A 12,606-nucleotide genomic window follows, 5' to 3' on the forward strand; every position below is an offset into this window, starting at 1 on the left:
TTTTTATCATAGGTACACTTCAACTGTGAGAGACGAAATCTAAAACAAAAATCCAGAAAATCACATTGTATGATTTTAAGTAATTAATTTGCATTTTATTGCATGACATAAGTATTTGATACATCAGAAAAGCAGAACTTCATATTTGGTACAGAAACCTTTGTTTGCAATTACAGAGATCATACATTTCCTGTAGTTCTTGACCAGGTTTGCACACACTGCAGCAGGGATTTTGCCCCACTCCTCCATACAGACCTTCTCCAGATCCTTGCTTCTACACCTGCATTGCTTGCTGTTTGGGGTTTTAGGCTGGGTTTCTGTACAGCACTTTGAGATATCAGCTGATGTACAAAGGGCTATATAAATACATTTGATTTGATTTGATTCAGGTTTCGGGGCAGTCGCTGGGCAATACGGACTTTCAGCTCCCTACAAAGATTTTCTATTGGGTTCAGTTCTGGAGACTGGCTAGGCCACTCCAGGACCTTGAGATGCTTCTTACGGAGACACTCCTTAGTTGCCCTGGCTGTGTGTTTCGGGTCGTTATCATGCTGGAAGAACCAGCCACGACCCATATTCAATGCTCTTACTGAGGGAAGGAGGTTGTAGGCCAAGATCTCGCGATATATGGCTCCATCCATCTTCCCCTCAATACGGTGCAGTTGTCCTGTCCCCTTTGCAGAAAAGCATCCCCAAAGAATGATGTTTCCACCTCCATGCTTCACGGTTGGGATGGTGTTCTTGGGGTTGTACTCATCCTTCTTCTTCCTCCAAACACGGCGAGTGGAGTTTAGACCAAAAAGCTCTATTTTTGTCTCATCAGACCACATGACCTTTTCCCATTCCTCCTCTGGATCATCCAGATGGTAATTGGCAAACTTCAGACGGGCCTGGACATCCGCTGACTTCAGCAGGGGGACCTTGCGTGCACTGCAGGATTTTAATCCATGACAGCGTAGTGTGTTACTAATGGTTTTCTTTGAGACTGTGGTCCCAGCTCTCTTCAGGTCATTGACCAGGTCCTGCCGTGTAGTTCTGGGCTGATCCCTCACCTCCCTCATGATCATTGATGCCCCATGAGGTGAGATCTTGCATGGAGCCCCAGACCGAGGGTGATTGACCGTCATCTTGAACTTCTTCCATTTTCTAATAATTGCGCCAACAGTTGTTGCCTTCTCACCAAGCTGCTTGCCTATTGTCCTGTAGCCCATCCCAGCCTTGTGCAGGTCTACAATTGAACCCTGATGTCCTTACACAGCTCTCTAGTCTTGGCCATTGTGAAGAGGTTGGAGTCTGTTTGATTGAGTGTGTGGACAGGTGTCTTATATACAGGTAACGAGTTCAAACAGGTGCAGTTAATACAGGTAATGAGTGGAGAACAGGGGGAATTTTTGCTCATTCCTCCTGACAGAGCTCGTGTAACTGAGTCAGGTTTGTAGGCCTCCTTGCTCGCACACGCTTTTTCAGTTCTGCCCACAAATGTTCTATAGGATTGAGGTCAGGGCTTCATGCCGTCATCATTGCTTTGCACAAAAAAGTGCTTCACAGGCAAGGATATTGCTGCCAGTAAGATTGCACCTAAATCAACCATTTATCGGATCATCAAGAACTTCAAGGAGAGCGGTTCAATTGTTGTGAAGAAAGCTTCAGGGCGCCCAAGAAAGTCCAGCAAGCGCCAGGATCGTCTCCTAAAGTTGATTCAGCTGCGGGATCGGGGCACCACAAGTACAGAGCTTGCTCAGGAATGGCAGCAGGCAGGTGTGAGTGTATCTGCACACACAGTGAGGCAAAGACTTTTGGAGGATGGCCTGGTGTCAAGAAGGGCAGCAAAGAAGCCACTTATCTCCAGGAAAAACATCAGGGACAGACTGATATTCTACAAAAGGTACAAGGATTGGACTGCTGAGAACTGGGGTAAAGTCATTTTCTCTGATGAATCCGCTTTCCGATTGTTTGGGGCATCCGGAAAAAAGCTTGTCCGGAGAAGACAAGGTGTGCGCTACCATCAGTCCTGTGTCATGCCAACAGTAAAGCATCCTGTGTGGAGTTGCTTCTCAGCCAAAGGAGTGGGCTCACTCACAATTTTGCCTAAGAACACAGCCATGAATTAAAATGATAAGAGGCGGGTGGACAAACAAAAACCCACAAATTCTGACTAACTCCAAGCATTGATTATGCAAGAATGGGCTGCCATCAGTCAGGATGTGGCCCAGAAGTTAATTGACTATGCTAGGGCGGATTGCAGAGGTCTTGAAAAAGAAGGGTCAACACTGCAAATATTGACTCTTTGCATCAACTTCATGTAATTGTCCATAAAAGCCTTTGACTCTTATGAAATGCTTGTAATTATACTTCAGTATTCCATAGTAACATCTGACAAAAATATCTAAAGAAACTGAAGCAGCAAACTTTGTGGAAATTAATATTTGTGTCATTCTCAAAACTTTTGGCCACGACTGTAGATAATTTTGTACCTGTTTTCTCCAGCACAAGGTCATTTGCTGTTATTCTGGGATGAGTACCAGCCAGTTAGCAAGTTTGGTAGGCTACTTAATGACCATCAGCAGCATCAGAGCTTAAAGAAGCCTAATTACCGTGACTAAATGGTCTCGTGGAATTTGACTGCCATCATGGCTCGTGACCGCCAGTGTGGCGGTAATACGTTCATCGTAACAGCCCTAGGTCCTGCTCCATTTCTCTTTACTTGCCCCGACACCACCTGTAGAACAGCAAAGTTTTCATTTAGCAAATTTTATTAATCAATTTATTTGTTTGTCCTAACAAAAAAACAACACAAAAATCTAATTATTTTGATCATTTCTGGGAGTAAGGAGTTCCTCCTATGAACTGTAAGAGAACATGGGCAAGTTTGACATATAAATACATCCCAAGATTTATGCCCCCAAGATTTATGCACATTGGTTGAGAGAGAGAAGGTGATAATTGCAAGAGTGTGCCCATAGATTAAACAGCAAGCGTGAGGAATGTGCAATTATTGTTCCGTGCTCATATGCTATAAGGTAAATAGTTCAATGACATTCTGCACGTGGCTAATAGAAAAGAGGAGGAATGACATGCTGATGAGGAGAGGAGAGTAGAGACTATGCCGATGATAATAGTGTTTGTAAACACTAACTATTTTCATGACATAGATCGCTATGATTCAGTGTAGATGAAGGGGAGGGGGCATGTTAAAGAAGGATTTTTAATTAATCCTTAAGATAATTGAGACATGGATTGTGTATGTGTGCCATTCAGAGGGTGAATGGGCAAGACAGAAGATTTAAGTGCCTTTGAACGGGGTATGGTAGTAGGTTCCAGGCACACCGGTTTGAGTGTCAAGAACTGCATAGATGCTGGGTTTTCCACGCCTAACAGTTTCCCGTGTGCATCAAGAATGGTCCACCACCCAAAGGATATCCAGCCAACTTGACACAACTGTGGGAAGCATTGGGGTCAACATGGGCCAGCATCCCTGTGGAATGCTTTCGTCAACTTGTAGAATCCATGCCCCAATGAATTGAGGCTGAGGGGAACGGGGTGCAACTCAATATTAGGAAGGTGTCCCTAATATTTTGTACACTCAGTGTATACAGGTAACTGCCAAAATAATGGAAACACTTGAGTAAATGAGGGAAACAAAGTATATTGAAAGCAGGTGCTTCCACACAGGTGTGGTTCCTGAGTTATTTAAGCAATTAAAATCCCATCATGCTTAGGGTAATTTATAAAATGCTAGGTAGGGCATTATTTTGGACATTACTTTGGTTACCATGGCTATGCCCCAATAGGATGACAATGCCCCCATCCACAGGGCACGAATGGTCACTGAATCGTTTGATGAGCATGAAAGAAATGTACACCATATGCCATGGCCGTCTCAGCCACCAGATCTCAACTCAAATAAACACTTATGTGAGATTCTAGAGCGGCGCCTGAGACAGTGTTTTCCACCACCATCAACAAAACGCCAAATTATGGAATTTATCATGGAAGAATGGTGTTGCATCCTTCCCAATAGAGTTCCAGGCACTTGTAGAACCTATGCCAAGGTGCATTGAAGCTGTTCTGGCTCGTGGAGGCCCAATGCCCTATTTTGGTGTTTCCTTTATTTTGTCAGTTACATGGACATTCCCGCTATGCACATGCAGTAGAAGAGGAAGCAGTGTGAATTGTATTGTGCTTACTGAAAGAAGTAGAGTGAGCTATCCATTCAGGCCAGCCTTACTGATTGAACCTACGTTATCAACTACATTTCAATTGACTGAATAAACTGAAATTCCAATTGAAATAGAATTGAGCCCAAACCTGAAGTATGAATAGAAGATACATGAAAAAAATTCTTCCCCTTTCCTATGGTTTGTCAGGGTTTAACCCTCGGTGGGACTGTACCTTCAACTTCACTCTGCATGTCCCTGAGCTGGCTCTGGTGCGCTTCATGGTGGAGGACCACGACTTCACCTCCAGAAACGACTTCCTGGGACAGTTCACCCTGCCCTTCACCAGCCTCCGCACAGGTGTGTGTGTGTGTCAAAATAACATATCTTACTGTTTAGACTAGAGCCAATAAATCTGTTTTTCTGACCTTTCACCTCTGCCTTCTCACCCCCAGGTTACCGTCATGTCCACCTGCTGAAGGTCGATGGTTCCAGCCTGTCACCCACTTCTCTGTTCATCCATGTTAAAGTCACCCCCTGCCACAGTAGCCCCTCCAAGGCCTCAGCCAAATCTCCGTCCTCAACCAAGATCGTAGCCACATCACCAGCCATATCTCCAACCACGTCCCAAGCCAAATCGCCAGCCATATCTCCAACCACGTCCCAAGCCAAATCGCCAGCCATATCTCCAACCACGTCCCAAGCCAAATCGCCAGCCAAGAAGCATTAAGTCTCTCCCCATGCTCCACCAAGTAACCCAGGGTTAAGATGAAACTCATTCTGTCCTCTACTCATTTTTTTTTATGGTGTAGTAAACATGGTTGTAGTCCATTCCCATTTGAATTTTGTTAATTCTGCCTCTGCTTCACTCACAGTATTATTTTTTAAAGAGAACATGACAACTAACCACTGTTCTTGGTTCCTCCCAACTTGAGTGATCTAAGTAGTGGGCCCAAGTGGAGACGGTCTATATCATCAACAGTGTGGCTGTCCTACTGTATACCATTCATTATTTAACAGCATATCTATAGTAATGAAAGTAATGAACTTCGATCTCCAGTATTCTGTGAGACAACTGGACCAGGATCTCTGGCTGCCTCTTTTGTGTGATGATTGGACCAAACACAAAAAGAGTTACCAACCAATAGCCAGCCAGGGTATTGGGTCGATGGGACATCCCTCGACAACCATTGTTGAGCAGGTAAACCGTCCAAACAGAACTTTGCATATTTGAAGCATATTAAAAGGACTGTTTTAAGAAATGATTATTCACCAGTATTTTTAAAGAATCACATTCTTACAGGGTGTAACGTATTTGTTCCTTACAGAGAAGGTTACTCTATACCGTCCCTGGATTCAATTCTGGCCTGATTTATGGCTAAAGTTCATCAAAGGACTTATCAGTTTTCCGAGCCGAGGCATCTTTAGAGATGTAACCATAATAGAAGTTCGATTTTATATTTATCATTTTCATATTATACTTTAGTTATCTAGTTGTTGTAGATAGATATAGTTATCGTAGCAATACTAGAATATGCACTATAGTAGATCTTGTTGCCTTTTTGTAGCACGTTTTGAAGATATGAAATATATTTACAATATGTTTGTAGCATTTCAGATGGGTCTAAGAAAAAAAATGTATAACAAGTAACCAGGTCCATGATGTTTTCAAGTTTTTGTTTTATGATATCACTGTTCAAGTGATGTTCAAGTTCAATAGGCTGTGTCTCAATAGTTGGAAGTAGTTTCTTATCCTGTGTCCTTATGTCCATGATGGCCGTTCAGGCTGGACATGTCCAATGAAGTGTACCTTTCCTGAAAGCCTTGTAGCTAATGTGGAACTTTAGAATTTTTCTGACGACTCAGACCGTGGCACTTGATGAACAGCAAAGTGCATCGCTTGACAAATCTAATTTGTTCAAGCACAGAAGATTGTTTTTAGAGTTGTTACTCTCTGGCAGCTGTGCGTCTGGGTTGTGGAGAGAAATAGCCTCGTTAGCTAAGGAAAGTCGGAAACTCACACGAGTGCCATTGATTTGAGTCCATCCACCTATCAGTGATTAAGGAAAGGAGATGAAGGAAAAGGTTAAAGGAAAGGAGAAAAGTAAGTCATTTTGGAGTATTGAGACAGCCAGGTATACTGTAAAAAGATGTTATTGAAACTAAAAGATGACAATCTTCAACTTGGGACAAGAAGTGGGGTTAGTTTGAGACTCTAGCCTTTTTAAATGTTTTAAAGTGATTTCAATTATTTTAAATACATTATCTATTGTCCATAATGTATATCATGTCATCTTTGAAAGAAGGGTTTTAACATCAATATTCTTGTTTATTACCCAGATTAGTTTGGTTGTAGAATGATTTGATAGACAATTTTTATACATATTTGCTGTAATGTAAACCAATAACATCCATTTTAGAATGCTTTTTAAGGAATATGTTTTTGTAATAGTTTACATTGTGTCTCAGAGTAGGAATGCTGATCTATGATCAGTCTTGTCTTTTAGATCCTAATGAATACGATGTTATGGACAGAGGGGACCTGGTCCTAGGATCAGCACTCTGAGATGCTTTATACATACATACTGGTCTACTCCTCAATGGTATTGTATGGATTCAAAGAGAGATGTGATGTTTGTGTAAAAGTTGTGAAAATGTCCTTCTGTGGCAAAGATAAGGAGAAAAATGCATATTGTAATTGTTGTGCAAAATACAAACATCCATGTCACGCTATTATATATGGTATTTATTGCACATATTTTGGCTATAGCTTATTTATTTTGTACAGTGATTTTCCAGGGCAATGAAAAGTATTGTTTTAACTCAAGGACACTTTCAGGTTTCGAATACCAGACATATTGTATCAACAACATGGACCTAAGTGTTCAAACAAAATGTGATTTAAAACAAAAATGTTACTGGAGGAGATGGAGTAGATATTGGATGATGATGATAATGAGGAGGGGGGAGGGGTTAACAGGGTTCAATTCACAAAACTGACTGGGAAATTACAGTACACATGTGTTACGTATGTTAGGTTTATCCTTTAGTTCTATTGTATTTTTTGCTCTATTCAGTTCTATTATATGACAGGTTGCTGTCCAAAGTACACTTCTAAATGCCATTTCTCTTTCATTCTTCTGTATTGTATGGCATATCTTTTTAAAAACTGTCATCCATCTTCCATTATCAGCGTTTCTGCATGTAATACAGGTCTGTTATATAGGATTATTAAAGGCCCAGTGCACGACTTTTGCCCCCCCCAAAATTCAGGGGGTGCTACAGCACCCTCAGCACCCCTACTTCCTGCTGCAATGTGTATGTTTATTGTAGGTTGTTCTTTTTAATGACCTCTTTCATAGTGTTTTTTACTCTTGTACATTTCAGAACTTTCATTTCTTAACTTTAACACTTGCGGTTATTGAATTCTGCTTATTTAAGGTTTCCTATCATAGAAGATTTATTTACGTCATGTGACTCGACTGGTACACTGACCAGGATGTTGGATGGTGTAGTCCGGGTGACCCAGATGCTCTTGTGTCAGTTTTGCATTTCCCTCACGAATGGTTAAGGTTAGGATTGGGGGAGGGGAAGCAGATCCTAGATCTGTACCAAGGGAAAACTTCACCCCGGGGGCATGTTGGATTCACAACACTGTCAGAATCTGGTACTATGCAACAACAACTAAAATATACTGATAAAAAAGTTTGAGTTAAAAGAATTTGCGTTAATGCAATGTTTACAGTATTTATATCTGGCTGTAATAACTGAATCAATTAAAAACAAAAATAAATAAACGAAAAGTGGTGTAATGTATCCTACAAAGTGTGGACATACTTGCCAATGGTATTTTATTAGGATCCCCATTAGCTGCTGCGACAGCAGCAGCTACTCTTCCTGGGGTCCACACAAGACATGAAACATTAAATAATACAGAACATTAATAGACAAAAACAGCTCAAAGACAGAACTACATCAATGTAAAACATTTCAAATGTGGCCTACATATGTATCAGTACACACACACTATCTAGGCCAAATAGGCGAGAGGTGTTGCTTTATTTGTTTTTTGAGCAATCTTTGATGGAAGGGAGTTCATTTACATTACATTTAAGTCATTTAGCAGACGCTCTTATCCAGAGCGACTTACAAATTGGTGCTTTCACCTTATGAGTTCCATGCAATAATGGCTCTATATAATACTATACGTTTTATTGAATTTGTTCTCGATTTGGGGACTCTTAAAAGACCCCTGGTGACATGTCTGGTGGGGTAAGTGTGTGTGTCAGTGCTGTGTATAAGTTGACTATGCAAAGAATTTCCAACACATGAATGTTTCGTATAAAAACGACGATTTGATAATAGCATATTAGATACAGGATCTTATTCCTCATACACCGGTATGCATTACCATTTAAAATGAACAACAGCGGCATTTTGTAGTGATGCTGTAAAAGGCATTGTAGGTTACTGCAGATGTTCTTGAAAAGCAGATGCGGCTATACTAGTGCACTCAGTGCCACCTCTGCTTATACGCAGACTATGAGCTGTGCGTAGGGCCTCACGGCTGCTAGGTGGCCCCAGAGCTCCAAAAAGGAACTCAGTCAGCATCTCAACTCAACTGTTGAGAGCAGTGGAGGCTGCTGAAGGGAGGACGGCTCATATTAATGGCTGGAACAGAGTAAATGAAATGGCATCAACACATGGAAACCATATGTGTTCGATGTATGTGATACCATTCCACTGATTCCCCTCCAGCCAGTGCCACGGCCCGTCCTCTCCAGTTAAGGTGACACATATGGCACAAAAGTGGAATACACAAGGTGCAATTTAGAAATGTGTTTGTGCATCAGCAGTTTTCCACTTGTTATGTCAGTCACTGACAGTCACTCAATTAGCCCATGTCAGCAGTGCTCTGGGGTCCCTGATATGCAGAGCCCCCCCCCCCCCCTCCCGATATGCAGAAGGGCCTTTTTGGGGCCTATACCTAATCTTGCTTTGGCCCCTACACGGGCTAGAGACGTCACTGAGTGTACTGCATGTGCTACTCTTGTCTCTACCCAACAGGTTATGCTGTAAAGTCACACTGCTGATAAGCTGACCGTGGCTGCCTCATTCAAATCAAATCACATTTTATTGGTCACATACACATGGTTAGCAGATGTTATTGTGAGTGTAGTGAAATGCTTATGCCTCTAGATCTGACAGTGCAGCAGTATCTAACAGGTAATATCTAACAATTCCACAACAAAACCTAATACACACAATCTAGAAAAGGAATGGGATAAGAATATATAAATATAAAATATATGGATGAGGAGTGACAGCAGCTAAGATGCAATAGATAGTGTAGAATAGATAGTGTGGACACAGTATATACAGTTGAAGTCAGAAGTTTACAAACACTTAGGCTGGAGTCATTAAAACTTGTTTTTCAACCACTCCACAAATGTCTTGTTAACAAACTATAGTTTTGGCAAGTCGGTTAGGACATCTACTTTGTGCATGACACAAGTCATTTTTCCAACAATTGTTTACAGACTGATTATTTCACTTATAATTCACTGTATCACAATTCCAGTGGATCAGAAGTTGACATACACTAATTTGACTGTGCCTATAACAGCTTGGAAAATTCCAGAAAATTATGTCATGGATTTAGAAGCTGCTGATAGGCTGATTGACATCATTTGAGTCAATTGGAGGTGTACCTGTGGATGTATTTCAAGGCCTACCTTCAAACGCAGTGCCTCTTTGCTTGACATCATGGGAAAATCAAAAGAAATCAGCCAAGACCTCAGAAAAATAATTGTAGACCCCCACAAGTCATCCTTGGCAGCAATTTCCAAATGCCTGAAGGTACCACGTTCATTTGTACAAACAATAGTACGCAAGTATAAACCCCATGGGACCACACAGCCGTCATACCGCTCAGAAAGGAGACGCAATTCTGTCTCCTAGAGATGAACGTACTTTGGTGCGTAAAATGCAAATCAATCCCAGAACAACAGCAAAGGACCTTGTGAAGATGCTGGAGGAAACAGGTACAAAAGTATCTATATCCACAGTAAAACAAGTCCTATATCGACATAAAGGCCGCTCAGCAAGGAAGAAGCCACTGCTCCTAAACCGCCATAAAAAAGCCAGACTACGGTTTGCCACTGCACATGGGGACAAAGATTGTACTTTTTGGAGAAATGTCCTGGTCTGATGAAACAAAAATAGAACTGTTTGGCCATAATGACCCTCGTTATGTTTGGAGGAAAAAGGGGACGGGCTTGCAAGCCGAAGAACACCAACCCAACCGTGAAGCACGGGGGTGGCAGCATCATGTTGTGGGGGTGCTTTGCTGCAGGAGAGACTGGTGCACTTCACAAAATAGCATACTTAGCATACTTCCAAAATAGCATACTTCCAAAGTTGTGGCAAAATGGCTTAAGGACAACAAAGTCGAGGTATTGGAGTGGCCATCAAAAAGCCAAACCAATACCTTGAGATTATTTTGACATTTCACATTCTTAAAATAAAGTGGTGATCCTAACTGACCTAAAACATGGAATTTTTACTTGGATTAAATGTCAGGAATTGTGAAAAACTGAGTTTAAATATATTTGGCTAAGGTGTATGTAAACTTCTGTCTTCAACTGTGTATATGAGATAAGTAATGCAAGATACATTGCAAAAGTATTCACCCCCCTTGGTGTCATTTAAATAGATTTTTATTTGGATTTTATATAATGGACATACACAAAATAGTCCAAATTGGTGAAGTGAAATGGAAAAAATGACTTGTTTCAAAAGATTAGAAAAAATAAAATCCTGAAAAGTGGTGCGTGCATATGTATTCCCACCCTTTGCTATGAAGCCCCTAAATAAGTTCTGGTGCAACCAATTACCTTCAGAAGTCACATAATTATTTAAAAAAGTCCACCTGTGTGCAATCTAAGTGTCACCTGTTCTGAAAGGCCCCAGAGTCTGCAACACCACTAAGCAAGCGGCACCATGAAGACCAAGGGGCTCTCCAAACAGGTCAGGGACAAAGTTGTGGAGAAGTATAGATCAGGTTTGGGTTATAAAAAAATATCGGAAACTTGGAACATCCCACGGAGCACCATTAAATCCTTTATTAAAAAATGGAAAGAATATGGCACCACAACAAACCTGCCAAGAGAAGGCCGCCCACCAAAACTCACGGACCAGGCAAGGAGGGCATTAATCAGAGAGGCAACAAAGTTACCAAAGATAACCTTGAAGGAGCTGCAAAGCTCCACAGTGAAGATGGGAGTATTTGTGCATATGACCACTTTAAGGCGTACACTTAAAGCTAGTCTTTAAGGAAGAGTGGCCAGAAAAAAGCCAATGCTTAAAGAAAAAAATAAGCAAATACGTTTGGTGTTCGCCAAAAGGCATGTGGGAGACTCCCCAAACATATGGAAGAAGTTACTCTGGCCTGATGAGACTAAAATGGAGCTTTTTGGCCATCAAGGAAAATGCCATGTCTGTCTGGCACAAAGCCAACACCTCTCATCACCCCGAGAACACCATCCCCACAGTGAAGCATGGTGGTGGCAGCATGCTGTGGGGATATTTTTCATCGGCAGGGACTGGGAAACTGGTCAGAATTGAAGGAATGATGGATGGTACTGACTCCGACAACATGTCCCATGCTAGCCATGTTTCCGTGAAACAATATGTTACAATCCCGGATATCTCTATGGATAGCAACGTTTGCCCTGATTTTGTCGACTTTGTTAACTATGGACTGGGTGGTGTGCGCGCATCCGAAGCCTCACTAGAAGACCGCTCCGGCACCCTCTGCTCCGGCAGCGTTGTTTTGGGTCGGCCTCTGGAATCAGTTCAAATGCCCTGGGATCCGCATTGGAAAAGTTGTATTTCTGGTCATAGTCCTGGTTGTGCTGTTAAGTTGATGTTTCTCTGATATCCAATAGTTCTTCCCAGCTGTATGTAATAACACTTAAGGTTTTCTGGGCTAACAATGTAAGAAATAATACATAAAAAAACAAAATACTGCAGTTTACTAGAAGCGAGGACTGCCATCTCTATCGGCTCCATCTTAGTTCATTCATGTCATTCAGATTGCTCTATATTGTTCATATGTAGGCCTAGGTATGAACTTCATACACAACAAGTGAAATTCCCTCAGGGAAAATAATGTTCTAGCTAAATCTATACTTGTTCATGTAGAAATGTGAGGGAAGACAAAATACGAAAGAGGAGTCAAATCAAGGTCATTCGGTTTCGAACTAAGTTTCAGAATGTTGCTTCGTAATTACAATGAACAAAAATATAAACGCAACATGTAAAGTGTTGGTCCCATATATCATGAACTGAAATAAAAGGTCCCAGAAACCTGACTGGAGTTCGGCGTCGTAGCCGACTTCAGTGGGCAAATGCTCACCTTCGATGGCCACTGGCATGCTGGAGAAGT

At 41.6% G+C, this 12,606-nt stretch overlaps 1 protein-coding gene across 2 annotated transcripts in view; it reads left to right on the forward strand.

Annotated features, from left to right (window-relative positions):
- The window catches only part of plcd3b (phospholipase C, delta 3b), a 60,603-nt gene extending 53,144 nt beyond the window's left edge, over positions 1-7,459 (forward strand). For both annotated transcript variants that reach the window (XM_029629657.2, XM_029629654.2), the window contains exons 14-15: positions 4,368-4,517; positions 4,613-7,459. In XM_029629657.2, the coding sequence (XP_029485517.1) occupies positions 4,368-4,517; positions 4,613-4,887 (425 nt within the window). In that variant the 3' untranslated portion in view covers positions 4,888-7,459. The remainder of the gene's footprint in view (positions 1-4,367; positions 4,518-4,612) is intronic.
- The last annotated feature ends 5,147 nt before the right edge of the window (positions 7,460-12,606 follow it).

This window comes from Oncorhynchus nerka, linkage group LG23, assembly GCF_034236695.1.
Source record: "Oncorhynchus nerka isolate Pitt River linkage group LG23, Oner_Uvic_2.0, whole genome shotgun sequence".
NCBI lineage: Eukaryota > Metazoa > Chordata > Actinopteri > Salmoniformes > Salmonidae > Oncorhynchus > Oncorhynchus nerka.